The sequence below is a fragment of the Benincasa hispida genome, chromosome 11 (genome assembly GCF_027475165.1).
Source record: "Benincasa hispida cultivar pf3 chromosome 11, pf3_genome.v1.1, whole genome shotgun sequence".
NCBI classification, from domain to species: domain Eukaryota; kingdom Viridiplantae; phylum Streptophyta; class Magnoliopsida; order Cucurbitales; family Cucurbitaceae; genus Benincasa; species Benincasa hispida.
This window is the reverse complement of record NC_143488.1, coordinates 22758490-22781593: the sequence shown is the minus strand read 5'-3', so window position 1 is coordinate 22781593 and position 23104 is coordinate 22758490. Positions and strand designations below refer to the sequence as shown.

Below are 23104 nucleotides of genomic sequence, written 5' to 3'. Positions count from 1 at the left end.
GCCATGAAGAAGGATGTAAAGAAGGAAATAATAAAGTGGCTGGACGCAGGTGTCATCTACCCGATATCTGATAGTAGTTGGGTAAGCCCAGTGCAATGTGTTCCGAAGAAAGGAGCGATGACAGTCATCACTAATGACAAGAATGAATTGGTTCCCACAAGGACAGCTACGGGGTTGAGAATCTGCACGGATTATAGCAAGATGAATTTGGCCTCTAAAAAGGACCACTTTCCACTCCCGTTCATTGATCAGATGTTAGACAGACTTGCGGGGAATGAGTTTTTCTGCTTTCTTGATGGCAATTCAGGGTATAACCAAATAGCAATTGCGCTGGAGGACCAAGACAAGACAACCTTTACGTGCCCATTTGGTACGTTCGCATTTTGACGCGTGCCATTTGGACTCTGTAATGCACCAGGCACTTTTCAACGATGCATGATGGCAATATTCTCAGATTACTTGGAGGTGTCAGTCGAGGTATTCATGGATGATTTCTCAGAGTTTGGCAGTAATTATGACTTCTGTTTATCTAACCTTGAAAAAGTCTTGAAGAGATGCGTGGCAACAAATCTTGTTTTGAACTGGGAAAAATGTCACTTTATGGTGGAAGAAGGAATAGTTCTGGGTCACAAAATCTCCAAGGCAGGATTGGAAGTTGATCAGGCAAAAATCGATGCAATTTCCAAATTATCCCCACATGTGAACATAAAAACACTTAGAAGCTTTCTGGGACACGTGAGGTTTTATAGAAGATTTATTCACAACTTCTCCCAGATCGCAAGACCCCTAAGTGCACTTCTCGAAGCTAACCGCGAGTATAATTTTGATGACACCTGCACCCAAGCATTTAACACATTGAAAGATGTGCTCATCTCCGCACCCATTTTGATTGCGCCAGATTGGACGCAATCATTTACGTTGATGTGCAATACTAGCAGATATGCTGTGGGTGCAGTTTTGAGTTAGCGCAAGGATAAGGTATTGCATCCTATTTATTATGCAAGCAAAACACTGAACGATGCGCAGGAGAACTATACGACCACAGAAAAGGAAATGCTCACAGTGGTATTTGCACTGGAGAAGTTCTGACAGTACTTAATCGGAACAAACGTGGTGGTGTATATGGATCACTCTGCGATTAAGTATTTAATGATGAAGAAGGATGAAAAACCGAGGCTAATATGGTGGGTGTTGCTCTTGCAAGAGTTTGACCTAGAAATTAAAGACCAGAAGGGCACCGAGAACCAAGTCACGTATCATTTGTCAAGATTGGAAAATTACGAGGTTCAAGGGTAAGAAAAGGATATCGAGGAAAGATTCCTCGATGAGCTGCTGATGGCAGTAGACATTAATGTTCCCTGGTATGCAGACATAATAAACTTCATAGTTTGCGGTCAACTGCCAGATGATTATACATACTAGCAGAAGAAGAAGCTAAGATATGACGCCAAATTTTATTTCTTGGACGATCCATCCCATATTAACAAGGACCTGATCATATAATACGTCGGTGTGTTCCTGAGCATGAAGCCAAGCACATTTTAGAGCTCTGTCATGAGTCCCCATATGGAGGATATTTTGGGGGGCAATGGACCGTAGCAAAAGTCTTACACAACGGCTACTTTTGGCCAACACTGTTTATGGATGCCCATGCTCATGTTGTGCAATGCGACAGGTGTCAAAGGATGGGGAATATGTCTAAAAGAAATGAAATGCCATTGACGTCAATCTTAGAGGTTGAATTATTTGATGTTTGGGGAATTGACTTCATGGGCTCATTTCCACAATCCGAAGGTCATCAATATATTCTGGTTGCAGTTGATTATGTATTGAAATGGGTTGAGGCCATCACATGTGCCAAGAATGACGCGGCCACTGTGGCGAAGTTTCTGAAGAAGAATATTTTTGCTCGTTGTGGGACGCCACGGGCCTTAATCAACGATGAGGGCTCTCACTTTATCAATCGCATAATTGCCAACCTGTTGACTAAATTCAACGTCAGCCATCGAGTTACAACTGGTTATCACCCATAGACTAATGGGCAGGTAGAGATTTCTAACCGAGAGATCAAAAATATCTTGGAGAAGGTAGTTAATAATGCCAGGAGGGATTGGTCACCTAAGCTTGATGAAGCACTATGGGCTTATAGAACTACCTACAAAACACCAATTGGCATGTCTTCGTACGCCCTGGTCTTCGGAAAAGCTTGTCATCTGCCACTTGAGTTGGAACATAAGGCGATATGGGCATGCAAGAAGCTTATGTTTGATTTAGCTAGTGCGGGGAAAGTCCAGAAGCTGCAATTGAATCAGTTGGTCGAATGGCGAAGGGATGCCTATGAAAATGCTAAGATATATAAGGAGAAAACAAAGAAATGGCATGATGACCACATAAACGACCGGACATTCATCGATGGTCAACAGGTATTACTATTCAACGCGCGTTTGCGATTGTTCCCAGGAAAGTTGAAGTCTCGCTGGTCTGGGCGATTCCGAATCAAGACAATCTTTCCTCACGGTGCAGTAGAACTAATAACTTTAAATGGGAGCAGCGCATTCAAAGTCAATGGTCAGCGGATCAAGCCGTACTATGGAGGCTACTTCGATCGGCCATGGACACCATTGACTTGGGCAAGCAGGATTAAACCGCTTGTAGGGAAAGCGATTGCGGTAACTCTAAGAAGTTCTTACAATTGACCTTCCTACCTATGTTACTTGCTTTCTTTATAGCTTTCTTTTACCGTTTTCTAAATTTCGTCAATTACTGTCTAGTAGAATCAGTCTTTAATGTTTTTGTATTTCCTTCCAATTTAATTTCGCATGTCTCTCCATATCATAAATTTAGTAGCAATGGTCATATAATTGTTGTGAATGATTGGAAAAATCACCGCAAGGTCTTTTCGACTGACATTTTTGATGAATTAAGAAGAAAGGAAAGTAAACAAGGAGAGGATGGGTGTAGTAAGTGGTACCAAGCGACACTGTGCATCCAGTACACCCAAATGCATTACGGTGAGGGGTGTGTTGCGCACGTCTATGTCTTTTGCCCATCCTTAGTTAAATGCACCATGTTGAGGTATCCTCGAGAAATGTATTTAGTTAAGGGGTGTGTTGTGGGGATGTATGCGTGTTGCCCGTCCTCGAAAAAAATGTATCTGCGTTTATTGGAAGCATGGTGTGAATTTTAAATCATGCACCATTCTTAATCAAATTTGTAAGTTAATCAAATTCTTTGACTCTTGTACAGGCAACAGAAAATTTTTGTAATGCGTTCAATTATACTTATTTGTACACTTTGTTAATATTCAATAAAATTAGAATACATGATTCACTCTACTTTTTGCCTGTGCCTTTTTTTTTTTTTTATCTTCCGTTGTCAATTTTTGTAATGTTCTTAATCTTTTGTTTTTATGATCTTCATTGCGTTGCTATGATGTATTATATGTTTATACTTAGAAACATTTCCCATACTTAGTAATTTCTGACTAAAACTTAGTTAATACTTAGTTTGGTAGTACTTCACCTTTTATCTTTCAAAGTTCTGCTCAAACCTTCTTTTTGCAATTTTCTTCTAAATGTTTGTCTAATCTCTCAAAACAATGCAATGAGGACCTTGCTCATCTTTAAATTTGGGGGTGGGGAAGGTATGAGCAGATGAGATCAAGAATATGCAGTATATAAGAAAATTCGTCTGTTTTTTTTTTAAAAAAAAAATTATGCAAAACTCGAATGTCAGCGCAAGGGAAAACCTCAAAACTGGCCTAACCTGATAAGAGTTTAGTTGTGAAAGGAGCCTGCTCGTAGTTGGATGTTCGTATGACACTCGTAAGAGCAAGCCAAAACGAAGGTGGGTTTCCAAGAACAATGCAGCATGAAAAAAGACAAAAAAATAATAGAATGCAAGAGGCAACTCCTCTGAATGTCATGAGTTAAAGTTGAAATTGGCACACAACCGTAGTTGGATGTCCGCATGACACCCAGGGGATAAGCCAAAACGAAGAGTGTAACCGTGATCAATAGTCTCTAAGTGAATAAATGGCGCAAATTTTTTCTCACCACATTTAAATACATCAAGTTGTTTTGACAAAGAAGAGATAAACATTCTATTTTGAAAATGAGAAAAGCATCTTTGAGCAGAATTTTGTCATATAGAAGAATAAAGTAAGGCTTGCTAAGAATTAGCAAGGATAAAAGGAAAGTACGATGTCAAGAAATGTGCCTAAGTGTAACATTCGGAGCAACAAATCATCGCAAAAATTGAGGATAGGAATTAAGCATGATTGCCTTCGTAGAAGATATGCTTCAGGACAAGCATATATCTAAATTTGGGGGTGTAATAACTTGTAGAAATACAAGTTATTTATGCCACCTTATCTAGATATTGCGGTTAAAAGTTAGTAAATATGCGCCAATTGTATGAAGATTAGCTTAGAATTACAATAATTATAAATGATCGCAATTACACCCACTAACACCATAAAGATCGAGGACAAGCCGAATTTTACTCTGTTTTGCAGAAAACCAAGTCACCGCTTGCGCTCAAGGCTCACGAGAAACTGATCAACGCATCTCTGTCACATTGCGCATGTCAATCAACAATGAAGAGAAGAACACCGCATTGATGGCGCAATGCGACAATCAATCCAAAATTGACTTTCAACCGCATGCGGCAATAAAAACAACATCAAATGCAAATCCACGATCAAAAGATGCAACTGAGCAACGTAAAAGCGGATGATTGAAACACGTGTACAACCAACGGTTGTGCAGAATTGACGGTCTGATTGCATAACAAAAGGAATAATATCCCTCCATCTTCGAAATTACCATAACCATCAGTGGGGACCACAAGGTCGGAGTCAAAGACCTGCACATATAAATACCCCATAAATTTCAGAGAAAACTCATGCTACTTGATACGGGGCTAAGTGCTGCTAAACTGTTGAGAGAAAAGGCTGAGCTGAATGCTTAAATGAAGAAATCCGGGAAGAAGACGAGATAAGGTCGAGAGGTGAATCTTAGATCTATTCTGCCAAATACCCGATCGGAAGCTCTGTGCATAGATCTCTGCTACCGGTGGAGGAAACCTGAGAGGGAAGCTCTCCCTACCATCAAATCCACCATATCCGACAAGCAGATCTCTATCGAATCAGTGGCAAGACATTGGCACTTATTTGTATCTATTCTATCTCTTTCATTGTTGTATTTCACTTTCTCTTTATCTTTTCATTCACACAACATGTATCAAACGCTTAATAGATATATTAAATATTTTGATAGCTTTTATATACCATTCTCTGTCTATTTCCGTTCCTCCATTAATCATTTTCTCCATGATGTCTTTTTAATCCCCTGATAGTTAATATGAATCAAACAAGTACTTAATCTGTGTTAAAGGTATAAAATGCATTTAGCTAAGGCATGCTAGACGACATCTTCACCTGTGAGAGTAGAAGTGAAGATGCCATTCTGATCTATCAAGAGAGGGTTGGTAGAATGCGTTAACTAAAGTGAGTTGTACTTCCAGACATGGAAGCAACCTTGCGTTCATTACGTTATTCTCTGTTTCACCACAAACATGTGGGAGCGTGGCCAATCACTAAAAGGTGTACGCCAAGAGAAGAGCGGAACAGTATTTCTAGCTTCAATGCAATTGAGAACTTGCGCTGTTTATATTATTTATCTTTCTCTTTCTATTATGTTCATAAGACTTGTCGCCGCATTCCACATCTTTGCATAACTTTCATAGCTAGCCTTGACCCCAGCATCTTGTAACATGAAGCTTATATCTTGTATCATCCAGCTTAGGTTTATTTTATTTTATTTTATTAACGCATCTTTACTGCTTTACTTTATTTTATCGCACTTTATATACCTGTACAAATACATTTTTAAAGATTGAAAACCTTGTCGCATATATCATGAACATATCACAATAACCTAAAACAATCCCTGAGTTCGACCTCAGATCACACTGAGAAACTTGCGGTGGAATTACACTTGGTTCCATCATAAGGAAACTTGTGACAACACATGGCATACTACGTGAACATCCACAATTAACGCATATCTAGCAGTAGTATCGTATCATTTCGAGCATAAAACATCATCAATCATACCTATCAGCAATTCATCAATAGCAACCTCCCATCCATTCTTTTATTTAACCGCCGCATGCACATTACCACATTCATCCAACTACAAGTCCTTAAGTTTGACCTCGGATCACCCGAGAAACTGGCATTCGCGTTATACTTGGCATGAGCGGAAGAAAACTTGTGACAGGATGCATGGTCATCGCATACATTTGATGATGCATATTCATTCTAACGCATGACCATCGACGCATGACTATCAACGCATACCTTAAGAACTTTCATCGCATATTGCGTCCAAGGGATTTTAGTTGTCGAGTAATTGACATCTAATTTCCCGTCATCAGGTAATCATCAGTAAAACTGATAAAATACTCATAGCCACCCCGGGCTCGCACATTCATAGGACCACAAAGGTTAGAATGTATTAACTGAAGAGGCTCCTTGGCTTTAAAACCTTTTCCAGTAAAAGGTCGTTTAGTCATCTTACCTTCAAGGCAAGATTCACACACAAGTGAAGAATTTTCTTCTAGCTCACTTAGAGGTCCATTCTTCACCAATCTCTCAATCCGATTGAGATTGATGTGCCCTAAACGTAGATGCCAAAGTTGAACATTTTCTTTTGAAGAAATTCGTTGACGTTTTGATTGAGTTACGAAAGTTCTGAACATTTCAATATTATGAAGGGAATTAATGGCTAACGGCCTTAGCACATATAAATTTGATTCCAGATTGGCTGTGCAAATAAAGACACCATCTTTATGAATAAACGATTTACTCAATTCGAAAGAAATAGTGTATTTACTTTGCAATAAGTACTTTACAAAAATAAGGTTCCTTTTTAGTTCAAGAACAATATATACATCATTTAAATTGAGAAACCTATTCTGTAAAGTCAACTGGATCCCTCCCTCTGCCACAGCTGAGATGACGTGCCCGGTGCCTACTCGCATTGTCATCTCACCAGCCTCCAGCTGTTGCCAGAATCTAATCCTCTGAAAAGAAGAACAAACATGGTTAGTTGCGTCTGAATCAATTATCTAGGCAAAATCATCATTTTCTACTAAACAAGTTTCAAGTACAAGTAAATCATATTTACCTTTATCCGCCTTGGCTGCTTTATTCTCCTTCAGACACCGAGGATAGTTCCTCTTCCAATTTTCATCTTTATTGCAATGGAAACACTTTCTTTTAGCAACGGTGGACGTCTCCTCGGGGCGACAGGCGGTGGGTTAGCAGGTGCCTTCCCTTTTCCCTTACCACCCTTCTTCTTCTTCCCCTTTGCAGAGTTAGAAGTAGAAGGTGCAAACTTCATTCCTGAGGTCGAACCTCTATGGAACGTCCTTGAGGATGTAGCAACATTTGCCTCACCCTTCTGCCTCTCCTTACTTTTCAGTAAAGATTAGTATGTTTGCAACTCGTTGAGGAGATTTGTAAGGTTATATTTCACTTTGTTAAGAATCACATTGCTAACAAAGTGCAGGAAGCTCTCCGGCAAAGAATGCAAGATTATGCTAACCTGGCTGCCCTCATTGATGGTAGACCCATTCACCTCCGCCACATTGAAATGGACCATCATCTTTAGCACATGTTCACGAATATAGGTGCCTTCTTGCATTTTATAGTTGAATATATATTTAAGAGCCTTATGCATAAGCTGTTCAGACGGTTGTCCAAACATCCACAGCAGGGACTCCATGATCTCACGAGCTCATATCATAGGCTCATGCTTCTTGTCCAAGACGTCAGAAAGACTTGCCAAGATATAGGCTCGGGCCTTCTCATTCGCCCTTGTCCATCGCTCGTATGCCTCCCAAAAATTTCGAGCGGCATTTGGAGCTGGAATAGGAGGACAAGCCTCCATGAGAGCGAACATGAGATCCTCGATGATTAGGATCATTGGGATCATATGTTTTCATGTTGAAAAATTATCGCCAGTCAATTTTTCGGCACTTAACAAAGATGATGTGCTTGTTGCCATTTGAAAAAGTTGCTGAAAATATGAACAAATCTTGATTAGTTTTGCTAAACCACGTTTAACCCAATTTGTTTTGCAAAACAGTTTCAAGTACCTTAAGCTATAGACTTCTATTTTGCAACGATGCACCAGTGAGTCAGGACAAACGCCACCGGTGGGGTGATCAGTTGCCCCTTCACTGGGATGAGACATTCTCAACCATTAGGCAAAACCAACTCATGGAACTGAACCTAACAGCCACCATTTTTTGGTCCAGAATTGTTAACATTTAACTATTCCGTGTATGTGTAACCCCTCGTTTTCGGTGCCAGAGTCCCACTCTAATGCGCTTACCATAGGGAAAAGACAGATTAGGACAAGAGACTAAGTTACACTATCCTTTATAGGAGATCAAATAAAGAAACGCGCAAAACTGCCATCCTTTAGGGAGACACTCCCAGGGTGCCTCGAGGCGATGCGCAGTAACGTTATTCAACCTAACGAGGGAGATCCAGGGATATGTTGTCGCACTTCCCGCTCCCACTTATTATGAACATTCTCTCCATCCACCTCGATATTGACCTACCCAAACACCATCCGTTGGGGGGACATGCCATAGGTGCCACGAGGCCAAGGATAGATCTCACGGTGTGGACTATTTAGGAGAAAGGTTAAAGATGTAAGTGTAGCATCTTATGCCCCAAGTACCTCCCACTGAATGTTCTACCTAGGGATTCATTAACCTAGACAATCCGACTATTGATTTTAGTCTAAGTCATCTTGTTAAACTCTACTCATAAACAACGTTTTTTTATGAAATATAAACAAGTTCAAGTAGTCACATTTAAACACTTTAATGGACTATCCTTAACTTGCATGCATGCATCAAATCTATCTAATTCACCTTTCCAGGTAAGTTCCCAGGTAGAGGTGTTACGTTTCCGTCAACTTAAATACCCCAGCCTAGCCAGAACCCGCCTTAGACAAAAGGTCCCTTATAGATAGATTTGCTACACTTTAACCTTTTATTAGCCAATTCAATCCTATTAAATTGATTAAAAGATTAAAGCCTTAGGGTTGCTAATCATATTAGAACCGTGATCTTAGGTCTATGTGATCCAAAATTTAAACATTTTAAAACCATGAATTAAACCTAAGTGAGCATGCATGTCTTTCTTATTTCTTTTTGTTCTAATTTCTCTTTAACTTTAAAAAGAAACAACTAAAATCATTGCGCACAACTAGGCATTTATAACATTTATAAAATAACCTATGTGTCATGCGTCATGTAATGTCCAGTCATTACTATATAACTTTTATATAACGCGTAATAACCAAGCAAACATGCTTATATAATGTATAAATATAACTCTTATATTATATGATGCATGAGCATGCTCTTTCATAATTAAAATCATGCTTCTCTAAATTATAACAATTACAATAAAGAGATGATGCATGACCATTTCATAACCTAAGGTGGGATTTACTATATGTGCATACCATATGACATAGAAGACATATATCGCATGTATTAAACAAATAGGTTAATGGACCGGGATGAGCCTTTAAACCTAAAAGAACGGGAATGAAAAACCCTATCTATTACATTTTTCATCGAGCAAACTGGTTCACAGGCGAACCGGGTCTTGAACCGCCAGGAAGTCTCCATCGTGTAGTAATCTTTAGTAGGTAGACAATTGTTCAGCGCACACTATATGATAGGTTCATATGTAAATGATCGCATAGACGACGACGAGGCTGTGAAGCCTGATCGTCTATGTGATTGTGTAACGCGTGATGGCACGTAAACTATTTACCTTGAATTACTAAGCGATAGTTTAGTCAGTTACTAAGTAATGAAGCTTGCTAACCTAAATGATCGTCTAGCGCACTTTAAACAATATGCGAGCATCTGATCGTTTAACCTAGCGTGCAACTTGGTTAACGATTTACCGTGTGATGCTAAGCGATCGTTTAGTCAGTTACTAAGCAATGAAGTTTGCTGACCTAAACGATGGTCTAGCATGTGCACACGTTAAGCGATCTGCCAGCATCTCAATGTTTACACGATGGCGCAATTAAACGATTTACCTTGCGATGCTAAACGATCATTTAGTCATTTACTAAGCGATGAAGCTTGCTGACCTAAACAATCGTCTAGCATGCACGTGCGTTAAACGATACTCAGCGATCACATGCTCGATCGTCTTCCCGATACGACCAACGCTTGATCTATACGCCATCGTTCAACAGATGCATTCAACCATGATCACGTACTCCTTCATCTTTACGATGCGATGGACAGCGATCGTATAGATCTTCTTCTGTACGATGCGATCAACCCTTGATCGTCTCATTCCTTAAAGAGCTGCAACCTTTATCCAGAACTTCGACAAACGATGCAAGACTTCAAACACTTTGAATACAGACTCGATTACGATTATATATGCCCAAAAACGTAGGAGCCTTTACATACAACCGCAAATGTAAAAGGAATTTAAACAAACCGAGGTAATTCATCCCGAAAACATCCATTAATCCAGCACATCCACAGCAGAGTTAACATTTAAAACAACATAGAAATGCACCCACCACGAATGTTAACGTTATTTCGTTGCAACAAATGAAATCAAAGTATCAGAAACCTGGCTCTGATACCAATTGAAGGATCTCAAAATGAGAATTCCATGAGTGGGTTTAGATTACTCCGATTTTCACAGTGATCGGAATATAAACAATATACATTCTAAATTAGCAGTTATGCATAATAAATCTCAACAACAGCATGCTCAGTATACAATAAAGCATAGAGAAGGGGTTCATTACCAGAGGAAGATGATCTTCGAATATATAAACCCACTGCAGTAGAAGAACTCCACCGATCTACCAGCACCCCAGCGAGTCTCTCGTCTGATACTGCATGATCCGAACGTACACGAACAAGGAGTTGGGGACAACACCACCTATAGGGAGACCCAGGTATCCTCGGCGTTAAAAACCCAGAGAGTGGGCTCTAGTGAGTTTGGTAGAAGATGGAGGAGAAGAAATCGTGTAGATGACAAGCGCGCATGAGAAGAACTTCACTATCCCATAGTGGGGACGCTTATCGTATAGTAAAACTACATGATTGTTTAGGAAAAATGGACGATCGTTTAGGAAACTTGTACACGATCGTTTAAAGAACGCGCGAGTTAGATGATCGTTTAGACGACTGAGAATCTATCGTATAGGCTCTCGGCGATCAGTCTTTCACGATCTCTTTAGGGCGCAGGCTATATTTTGCACAACTTAATTGTTCCAAAAATTGAAAACGATTTTCAACTTGTTTCCCGCCGGTTACCTTAACCCTCACAGCCCATGTTCTCACTTACAAACGTGAAATTTGGTTAATTATTAAATAATTAATAAATTTATTTATTTAATAAATATAATCATATTATATTTATATCTTATAGTTTGATATCATATATCTACTATAGTATTTTTCCTATATTTGATATAAATCACATTTATATCTAATTTCCTCCAAAATAATGTATCTCATACATTTAGCCAATTATATCATATATAATTAGCCATTCCAATTATATCATATATAATTGTACTTTCTCTTGTCAATTTGAGCATTTCAAATTAACCCAAACACTGGTTCTCGACTTTATCCAAGCTAGCCAAGTGACCTAATGGACCTGTGGCTCAAAGCTCCAATGGTACGTGATTAGTTGACTAAACTCTTTAGCCACGAGATTCACCATCCGTTAACTATCAATGATTCCACTAAAAACCAATAGTTGAACTCTTCTTACCACAGAAATATTTCTGTATCCATTGGATATAATCAATCATGAGTACGATGAACCTTCACAGATGCTTGTAAGTATAGTTGGGCCAATTTACTGTTTTGCCCCTGTAGTTATGTCTCACTCCTTAAGTACAACTGATTCCTCTAATGAACAATACAACATAGTCCAACTATGTGTGATCACCTCTCAGGCCAGGAGAAGGTGTGTGGTGCCACATCATTCAAGCCCCAGAATCAGCCCTTAAAGGAGCCATCTATCTACTTACCCCTGCCTCGGGAAGGAGTGAATTCCATCTTGTGTAGCTGAGTTCCCAGCTCCCAAATCAGACGAATCCCCAAAATGGTAGGTTTGAATCGACGAATTGGCCACTCGCACCCATACAAATCAAAGGACCGCCCTCAATGCAGGAGTTCCCAACTCACTCAGGATTGAGGTCATGTTACCTATGGTCATCCTAGTGAAGTGAAGTCCCTGTCATGAACGGTGTTATATAACGAGACGTTAACACTTCATGGTCAGGTCTTATACAAACTCTTTGTATAGGATGCCCCCGCTCGCATGTCTCCAACACGAATGATCAGGATCAGACCATCTATGACAAGTCATAACACTTATGACCATTCAACAAAGCGGGCCACGTCCGTAGCATTTCCAGGATAAGGTTTCCCTCCTTTATCCATATACTACAGACCATTTTGGTTATCACTCAAGACATGATCCACTTGTATGTCACCATATACATGCTTGAGTCACAAATAGATAACCAGGGATTTTATGTTTATTGGTTTATGGTAAAGCAACTAAAACAAGTAAATGAGCAAAACAAAAAGTTGTAAAGTAAATATCATATATTAACAATCATAGATGTTCGTATGTATTGTTTACAAACTATAGGACATGAGACTTTAGGGCATCAACCCCAACATGCGTACCCATCAAGGAAGCAAAAATAATCAATCCCCGCTAAGTTGTCGAGCATTTATCAATAAAGGGTAGGGGGAATGATCTTTCTTTCTCGTCGCATTGAGTTTCCTGTAATCCATACAAATCTGCCAACCCGTGACGGTCCTCATGGGGATCAATTTGTTGTTTGCGTTAGGAACCACTATCATCCCACCCTTTTTGGGAATGCATTACACGGGGCTGACCCAAGTGCTATCTACAATGGGATAGATAATGTCGACATCTAACCATTTGATGATTTATTTTTTAACAACCTATTTCATCAAAGGGTTCAGTCTGTGTTGAGGTTCTATTGAGCCCTTTTGATTTTCTTCAAGCTGAATTTGATGCATGCAATACGTTGGGCTAATACCTCTGATGTCTGCTAGCGTCCATCTGATCGCTCTAATATATTTTTCTAAAATATTATTCAAAACAGTTTCTTTTTCTTCAGGTAACGTAGAGGATATGATGACTGGTAAGGTTTCATTCTGGCCGAGAAATACGTACTTCAAGTGGGTTGGTAGAGTTTTTAGTTTTTGTGTAGGTGGTTGCTCTAAAGAGGGCTTATATGCTTTTCTTTCTTCATCCAAATTTAGCATTTCATCATTCTTCAACATCTTTGTTATCACATGGAAAGTCTCAATGGATGCTATAGCATCCTCTCCTTCTTCATTCTCTTCCTCGGATTCCCAATTTCCAACGCAAGTTTGTTCATCATCAGAATCAGATAAGCCTTCCTCATTTGGGAACTTCATTTCCTTGATAATATTGAACATGAGCTTCTTTCCATTGACGCTCATTGTCATTTCTCCTTTATGCACATCTATTTGAGCACGACCAGTAGACAAGAATGGTCGTCCCAATATGATTGGAACAACTTTATCTGCCTTATAATATAAGATAATTAAGTCTACAGGTAGGATGAATTTATCTATTGTTACCAAGACATCCTTTAATTTCCCTTGAAGGTGCACCAAGGATCTATCGGCAAGTTCAAGAGTCAGCATTGTCGGTGTTAGCTGTCCAACATATAATCTTTTGAAAATTGAAAGGGGCATTAAGTTTATGCTTACCCCAAGATCGTATAATGCTTGGCCAATATATATTTCTCCTATTGAGCAAGGTACTGTGAAACTGCTTGGGTCACGCATCCTTGGTGGAATTATAGTGTTGTATTCTTGTGTCAATGCCACTGTGGCAAATCTTCTCGTGCTTCTCTTCTTCGAGACGATGTCCTTCAAAATTTTCACATACACAGGCATCTGCTTTATCGCTTCTATGAACGGAATATTGATGTGCAATTGTTTCAATATTTCCAAGAAGTGCTGATACTGGCCTCATTGTTATGTTTCTTTTTCAATCTTTGAGGAAATGGAGGTAGTTTTACTTCCAGTGTTTCATGGTTTGGAGGCTTAGAGGTGATCGTATCTTTTGGTTTCTTGGTTGTCTTGGACTTCTTTGATTCAGTATGCGATAGAGCCTTCTTTGATTCAATCACAGGTTGCTCATTTGATCCAGTCTTGTGAGGCTCCTTTATGGCTTCTATCGCCTTCTTTCCACCTTTAAGGTGACTGCTTGACAATGTACTTTCCCGACATTCCCTGGATTACGTGGAAGCTCAGTTGAGCTAGGCAATGTCCCTTAGGGTCTGTTGTTTAGCTCTCCCGAAATTTGTCCCATTTGAATTTCCAAATTGCAGATGGATGTAGCTTGGTTTTGAAGGACGGGTTCATTCTTTTCGATGTATGGGAGGACGATCCTCCATCGAGACAAAGAAAAGATCATCGATGATCAGTATAGTATTGATTGTGTTTTTTTGACTAGCATAATTTTCTCCAATTAACTTATCTGCGGCTAGTAAACTTAAAGTAGCGGTAGCCCTTTAAAGAATTTGCTAAAAAGAACAAACTATTTTAGTTTACTTGTATTAAACCACTAAAGAAAATATTCCTTCAATAAGTTCTCCAGGGATGATGAGGATGGTGGTTGAGAAATGCTAGCTTGCTGTTGTCCATTAAATCTCTGGAAGAACCTTGGCGGTCCCTCTCTTTGAGCCACAGGCTGACTACTTTGCTGTTGGTTGTTCTTCCAAGAAAAATTGGGGTGATTTCGCCACCCTTGGTTGTAAGTGTTTGAATAATGATTGTTCTTGACAAAGTAAACTGATTGAGGATTTCGTGGGCATTCCTCAAAAGAATGTGGTTCTTCACATAAGACACAACTGGTGCTTGTTTGCTCTATCGCATTCACTTGCCCATTTCGAGCTCTTGAATTGTTTTTTTCGATGGCTTGGAGCAAGTTTATCATCGCATTCATCTGATTTTGTAATGATGAGATGGCACCATTACTTGAATTACCTTCTCTGGGCTTCGTTATTTGATCACTTTCTTGCCAATCTACAGGGTTTTTTGAGATACAATCAAGAATATTCTTTGCTTCATCATATGTTTTGTCCAGAAGACCTTCTGCTGCTCCCACATTGACAACTGTCTGCGATGCAGAGTTAAGTCCATGATAGAAAATCGTCATTTAGAGGCAATCAGGTAATCCATTGTGTGGGCAATCACGTACTAGCCTCTTGAATCTCGCCCATGCGTCACTGATGATTCATCTTCTTCTTGTTCAAAATTGGTGATTAATTTCCTCCTTTTAGCATTTTCTGTGGGAGGGAAATACTTTGTAACATTACTAGCTTCATTTTGACCTTGATCCATCCAATGCTAGTCTCATGATTCATGGGGAGAAATCATACAAATTTGGTGACGCATAGTCCTAGATGGGTCTATTGCGATCATTTGCTAGTAGGATGGGATTTTCCAGCATGTTGTTTTCATTTGTTACTCGTTCTTCAGGTTGTTCAGCCATTCTACGAGCTCTTCCCTGTCGTCTACGTCTGTTTCTCTACCTTATGCGAAGGGTTCTTTCAATCTCTTGGTCGTACTCGAGCTCAGAAGTATTTCCTTCGCTCATATGACACTTGCTTCTTCGTTCACAAGTGGAATGGCAATACTCCAAAGGTCGAAAGCTGCAAAGATCAAAGAGGTTTGATGTTAGCGCAATCTATACCGTAATCCCCAACAACGGCACCAAAAACTTGATGCGGTGATTTATCATGCGATAAGAGGGTGTGTGGATGTGATGATTATGCAAGTTTTCCTAACAAAGCCCAAGTATAAGCCTTGTTAGGTCCTGGTAAGTCTAGGGTTGAACGCATGGATTACTCAGACAGATATGTGATGCGCTATTTTATTAAGTGGAATATGGATGATATGCGTTGATGGAATTGCATTGTGCACTCAGCGGAATTCAAGTGTAAATTCTGCAGAGTTTTCTGCTAAGTCTAGGGTCGATCACAGGGACTTGTGAAAATAGTTTGCGTTGATAATTTTCTTATGAAAACTTTGCAGTAACCGGTAAAAATAAAGAAGGTGTTGGTTGGTTTGATTGGGTTGATTGAAAATAAATAAAATGTGGTGGAGTTTGAAAAGAGTTAGTAAACGGGAAATGCGATGAATATGCAGTGAATAGGCTAAGAAAGGTTTCGGCCAACACTCCCTAGAATGCGTTCATACTTGCGATCATGCAACATGCATACAACAGTACACAACCTCTCGGCACGAATACCGCAGCTTCTAAGGCTATAAAGCATGGGATAATTATGTGATAAGTCTACAGGGTTTACACATAAACCTCTATTCCTATTTATGCGATGACAAGATGACATCCACACAAATATGCGACCACATAATATCATTCCTATTCCTAGGATGCATGCGATGCAAGTTGATAAACAGAGCTTATCTCTAAGTCCCTATCTCTTACTTATGCCAATATAATCTTGCTCTCTCGAGTCTAGATTCTAACCTAGCTCTCTCGAGTCATTAGGTTCTTTCTTTAGACTCTCTCTCGAGTAGCTCTAAAGGGGTGTTGGGCACAACATAAAACAAGACAATCGCAAGCAGTGAACTTCCTAGGTCATGTTAGCCTAGTTCTTCTAAACCCATTCAACTAACTTAGCTACTCATGCGTATTATGAGAGTGAGCAGATGAATAAATAGAACTTCTATTGGATAAATATGAAGATGAAGTACAAATATCAATGCAAGTAAAGTAAAGTGCCTAGTAGAAATTTCTTTCTGCCAGGCGATTACACTGTTCTACTCGTGCTCTAAAGATATTTCTCGCTCTCGCGAGAGTCGGCACACTCTCTGCCCTTACGCCCCAAGTTTATCTCTCGAGTTTCCCTGGGCTATCTCCGGTGTCACCGCTCTTCTCTTACTCTCCCTTAAAAATGAAAAGAAAACTATGAACTGAATGTAAGGCGATCTACTGGTTAACTTGTTCAACCCCTTTCTGAAGAATGCACTTGGTATTTATAGAGCATCCATGGTGAAAGGCGGCTTCTCTCTCCTGGTTGTACAGATGGGACAACTTTAATTCCTTACTGATGCGTCGGATGATTGTGACCGATAAAGCTCTTTGTACTTTGAGACCGTTATCGGCTGTCAACTTAATTTGGATCCGACTGTCATCAGCTTTCTATCCCATCGCTCTTAATTGGCCTTTCACCAGATGCGCCACCATGTTGTGCTAACCAAGTTGCGGTGATTCTTCTTGGGCGAATTTTTGCGAGCGCGATCAACACAAAGTCTTGCAGTGAAGTTGCACTCGACCGATGAATTCCTATGATTGGAATCTTTGCACTGCGTTAACGCATATTCTATTCAAAAAAAAACACAAAAATCAATAGTTTCAAAGATAGATTTATGCTTAATGGACGAAATTTATCATTTTTCATCAACGCAATCCAACATTGTTTAATAACTTAGCACTATGATAACGTGCATTTCCGCCCCTTATCACAACCCCAAATTTAAACAATGCTTGTCCTCAAGCATAATTTAAAGATTCCTTTAACAAGTCCACCGCAAAGTTCTTTTCCTAAATTTCTCAAGGATACTTTATTCAAATCCTATATACTAAAATTTTCTTAAGTCTTATTCAAGTCTACTCTTAAAATATTTCTAAGACCTAGGGACTGCAAGTTTAACTTTCAAAAGGACATTACTAAATTCCGGAATATCGCATGATTTATTTCAAAAAGAAAATTTTCTACCGGGGTGACAAAAGATTTATCCTTGCACAAAAATTTTCTTTATTGCTATTTTTTTTCTGACCTTGCACTGATCCGAGTGCCTTGCCTTCATTTTGGCTTTCCCCCATAGGTGTCATGCGGACATCCAACTACGACCAATGCACTCTTTCTCAGACTAAACCCATGCCGATTTGGCATTGGAGTTGCGGTCATCGATTTATGCGTTGATCCTGGTAACTTACTGTCGTTTTGGCTTGGCCCCACATGTGTCATGCAGACATCCAATTAGGGGTAAGTGCCTTTAACAACTTAACTCTTATCAATATGGGTTTCCCCTTTGCATTGATAGTGGAGATATTATTCTCAAAAATGTTTTTTTTTTTGTGAACATAGCAAGGTCAAAAATAAATACCTCACCCCCGAATTTAAAATGCGGCAATATCCCCATTGCCAAAAGATTAACATAAGTTATGCGATGTTCCAGAATGCGTTGTAAAGAGAGTTTGAAAGAAAGCTAGCGAACACCTAACTTCTAGAAATATTTTATGAGGTGACTATCTTAAGATTAAGTTGACTCTAATATATACGAAAGAAAAAGAAGCATATTTTTCAGCATTGAAATCATACTTGGCAAGGAACAAAATGCGGTAAACTACTAAATTTATCTACTTGTTAAATGATTGTGGTAATAAAAAAGGATGCGGTGATAAAACTTTGAAAAACAAAATGCAATGTGATAGCGCAAAATTTGAAATAAAGATAACGAAGAGTACACCCCCAAATTTTGCGCTGTTGCCTGCATTGTATTGACGCATCCATCCTTGCGGCAATCTTTCTTCTTTGGTTTGCAGTGATGGAATAAGATGAGTGCTTCTTTATGTAACATCTCCGCAATCTAGCGCCTCGATAGTTGTATGAAAAATAAAGAGAGGGTCAAATTATTTTAAACAAAAGAAAATCGTTAACGCAATTTTTTTATTATTATTATTTTTAATAAAAATAGTCATAGTAAACTAAGGGTAAACCAAAATTGAGAAGATATTGAAAATTCCAAATAGTCGAGAAAGGAGTTGAAGAATTGAAGTTTCCAAAACTTGTGTCCTTGATAAGTTGCGATCATTTGATAACGTAGGGTCCACTTATTTTTCGGTTGGATTTCTTACGTCCAGGGTGGCTTTTCTCTCTTTTCTTTGTCTTCATGGGTCTTTATTGCCTTAATTCGAAGCTTTTCCCCATGAATCCTCATTACAATTTCCCCCTTGTGCACATCAATTTGAGCACGATCGGTTGAATGGAATGGTCGTCCCAATATGATGGCCGCATCTTCGCCTGCTTTATAATCCAAAATAAGGAAGTCTGCCGGCAAGATGAATATATCAATTGAGATTGCGGCATTTTTCAACTCTTATTCAGGATGTATTCGAGATCTATCCACGAGCAGGAGAGTTTCCTTTGTGGGCATAAGTGGGGCGACATTCAATTATTTGAAGATTAATAGCGGCATTATGTTTATACTTGCCCCAAGATTGTATAGCGCTTGGCCACTGAAGGTCCCTCCTATAGAGCATGGGATCGTGAAGATTCCCGGTTCACTCATTTTAGGTGGGATCATAGCATTTTGCGTTGCAGTCACTATTGCGATATTTTCCTCCTCACCTTGTTCCTCTTTCAGTCTTTACGGAGTCACTGGTGGTTGAGCTTCTTCGGGTTCAAAATCCAGAGGCATAAGGTGAACGCAACTTCAAGGTCTATTTTCTTGGACTTCTCTAAACTGCAGGTCAGCGGGTCTTCGGTTATTACCGGATTCAAGTTGGTCGCAATGCGCTTCTCCTCCATTTTCGCAGTCGTGCTATCACTTAGCGAGGAAACTGCTAAGTACTGTTCCTTTCCATTACCCCTAGCATTGCGAGGGAGCTCAGTTGAGCTCGGCAATGCCCCTTGCGGTCGACTTTTTAGTTCACTCGCAATCTGGCCCATTTGCAATTCAAGATTGCAGATGGACGCGGCCTGAACTTGAAGCTCCATCTCGTTTTTCTCTATATATTGCTTCAGTAGGCTCTCCAAAGAAGAGGATTGCGGTGGTTGTTGTGAGCTGCTTGCTTGATTTTGTGCTGGACCGTTGTTGCATTGAAAGAATCCTGGTGGCCCTTCTTTTTGCGCCATAGGTTTAAAATTTTGTTGTTGATTCTTCCAAGAAAAATTGGAGTGGTTTCTCCACCCGGGGTTGTATATATTGGAAAAGGAATTATCTCTCATGAAGCATACTGACTGTGGGTTTGTTGGGCATTCCTCCATCGGGTGAGCATCACCGCAAAGGACCCAACTTGCGTTCGTCTGCGTAATTGCACTGACCTGCCCCTTCTTCGCTCCCGTATTATTAATTGCCATGCCTTGTATTAAACTCATCATCACAGTCATTTGATTTTGTAGGGATGCGATTGCCCCATTGTTTGCGTTATTTTCTTTGATCCTTGATCTCTGATCGCTTTCTCGCCAATCTTCATGATTTTTGGAAATGCGATCAAGTATGCTCTTAACCTCCTCATAAGTTCTGTCTAGCAGACCACCAATGGCTGCCGCATTGGCAGCGGTCTGTGAAGTGTGATTCAATCCTTGGTAGAAAATCTCCATTTGCAGGCAATTTGATAAGCCATTGTGTGGATAGTCTCTTACCAACCACTTAAACCTTGCCCAAGCATTGCTAGCAATTCGTCATCTTTTTTTTTCAAAATTAGTTAACAATTTTGTTCTCCTAGCATTCTCAGTTGGTGGAAAGTACTTCTTCATAAAAAATTTCACCACCTGTTCCCACGAAGTTATCTCTTCTGATTCGAGAGAGTATGCCCAATTCCTCGCCTGATCACACAAAGAAAAAAGAAACAGAGTTAGTCGAACTTCCTCGGTTGAGATATTTAGGAACATAAAAGTGTTGCAGATTTCTATGAAGCTCCGGAGGTGGGCGTGTGGGTCTTCGCCACGCCTTCCTCTAAACTGCCCAGCAGCTTGGATCATCTAACACATTACCGGCTTCATTTCAAACCTCGATCCATCTAACACCAGCCTCATGATTCCTGGAGAGAAATCATAGAGGTTTGGTGACGTAGTCCCGAATGGGTCTATTGCGATCATTCACCAAAAGGATGGGGTTGGCCATTATATTGTTCGCATTAGCGGCCCTTTCTGCCGGTTGCTCTGCCATTCTTGGTGTTTCTTCTTGTTATTGTTGGCAGTCTCTCAATCTTCTCCTAAAACTCCTCTCAATCTCCGGGTCATAATTCACCAAAGATTGAGAATCCTACATAGAAATCAACAAAAACTACTGTTAACAAACTATTTTGCCGAAGTCCCAGGCAATAGCATAAAAAACTAGATGCGTTATTTTATTAAATTGAATATGGATTATATGCGTTGATGGAATTATGTTGTCCACTCAACTTTCCCCAGTAGAATTCAAGTGTAAATTCCCTAGAGTTTCCTGCTAAGTCTAGGGTCAATCACAGCGACTTGTGAAAATAGTTTGCGTTGATAAATTTCTTATGAAAACTTTGTGGTAACCAGTAAAAATAAAAAAGGTGTTGGTTGGTTTGATTATGTTGATTGAAAATAAATAAAATGCCGCAGAGTTTGAAAAGAGTTGGTAAATGGAAAATGCGATGAATATGCGGTGAACGGCATGAGAAAGGTTTCGGCTAACACTCCCTAGAATGCGTTCATACTTGCGATCATGCAACATGCTAACAGTAAACCACCTCTCAGCGCAAATACCACGGCTTCTAAGGCGAGAATGCATGCGATAATTATGCGATAAGTCTACAGGGTTTACACATAAACCTCTATTCCTACTTATGCGATGACAAGATGACATCCACACAAATATGCGACCACATATTATCATTCCTATTCCTAGGATGCATGCGATGCAAGTTGACAAACAGAGCTTATCTTTAAGTCCCTATCTCTTGCTTATGTCGATCTAATCTTGCTCTCTCATGTCTAGATTCTAACCTAGCTCTCTCGAGTCATTAGGTTCTTTCTTTAGACTCTCTCTCGAGTAGTTCTAAAGGGGTGTTGGGCACAACATAAAACAAGACAATCACAAGCAGTGAACTTCCTAGTTCATGTTAGCCTAGTTCTTCTCAACCCATTCAACTAACTTAGCTACTCATGTGTATTATAAGAGTGAGCAGATGTAGAAATAGAACTTCCATTGAATAAATATGAAGATGAAGTACAAATATCAATGCAAGTAAAGTAAAGAGCCTGGTAGCAATTTCTTGCTACCAGGCGATTACACTATTCTACTCGTGCTCTAAAGATATTTCTCGCTCTCGCAAGAGTCGTCCTGTTCTCTGCCCTTATGCCTCAAGGTTCTCTCTCTAGTTGCCCTGGGCGATCTCCAGCGTCACCACTCTTCTCTTGCTCCACCTTAAAAATGAAAAGAAAACTATGAACTGAATGTATGGCGATCTACCGGTTAACTTGTTCAACCCCTTTCTGAAGAATGCACTTGGTATTTATAGAGCATCCATGGTGAAAGGCGGCTTCTCTCTCCTGGTTGTACATATGAGACAGCTTTAATTCCTGACTGATGCGCCAAATGATTGTGACCGATAAAGCTGATTGTACTTTGAGACCGTTATCGGCTATCAACTTAATTTGGATCCAACTGTCATCAGCTTTCTGTCCCATCGCTCTTAATTTACCTTTCACCAGATGCGCCCACCATGTTGCGCTAACCAAGTTGCGGTGATTCTTCTTAGGCAAATGTTTGCGAGCGCAATCAATGCAAAGTCTTGCGGGGAAGTTGCGCTCGACTGATGGATTCCTATGATCGCAATCTTTGCACTGCGTTAACGCATATTCCGCACAAAAAATACAAAAATCAATAGTTCCAATGCGCTGACGCATGCGACTACAATATTATAGATTTTATGCTTAATGGATGCAATTTATCATTTTTCATCAACACAATCCAACATTGTTTAATAACTTAGCACTATGATAACGTGCATTTCTGCCCATTATCAATACGCGACAGACTCTATCTTTGATCTTATTGCTATTTTAAGTTTAAAAAGTTGGATGGTGATTGACTTTGATTTCTTAAGGCGGTGGAATTAAATGCAAAGCGATAGAACAGTGGTGTTGTAACGAATATGCGATAAAGGCTTAAGAAGAGGTTTTGCTAACATTTCTTAAGATATTCT

At 39.7% G+C, this 23104-nt stretch overlaps 1 protein-coding gene and 1 non-coding gene across 2 annotated transcripts; one reads left to right on the top strand and one right to left on the bottom strand.

Moving 5' to 3' along the window:
• Positions 1-758: 758 nt before the first annotated feature.
• LOC120090587 (uncharacterized) lies at positions 759-14064 on the bottom strand. The gene is made up of 2 exons (XM_090306925.1): positions 13237-14064; positions 759-833 (listed from the first exon to the last, which is right to left on the bottom strand). The coding sequence occupies exons 1-2, from the start codon at positions 14062-14064 to the stop codon at positions 759-761; spliced, it is 903 nt and encodes a 300-aa protein (XP_090163051.1).
• Positions 14065-15347: 1283 nt separating this feature from the next.
• On the top strand, positions 15348-15453 carry LOC120092316 (small nucleolar RNA R71). The gene has a single exon (XR_005486022.2). It is a non-coding gene; the product is annotated as a small nucleolar RNA R71 (small nucleolar RNA).
• Positions 15454-23104: the final 7651 nt, after the last annotated feature.

Excerpts from the sequence above, each read along its gene's own strand:
- LOC120090587 (XM_090306925.1), bottom strand. The coding sequence starts at position 14,064 with ATGCCTGTGTATGTGAAAATTTTGAAGGACATCGTCTCGAAGAAGAGA. Across the intron at positions 834-13,236 it reads TACCTGAAGAAAAAGAAACT|GTGTCATCAAAATTATACTC; the intron begins GTTTTGAATAAT and ends GCTTGGGTGCAG.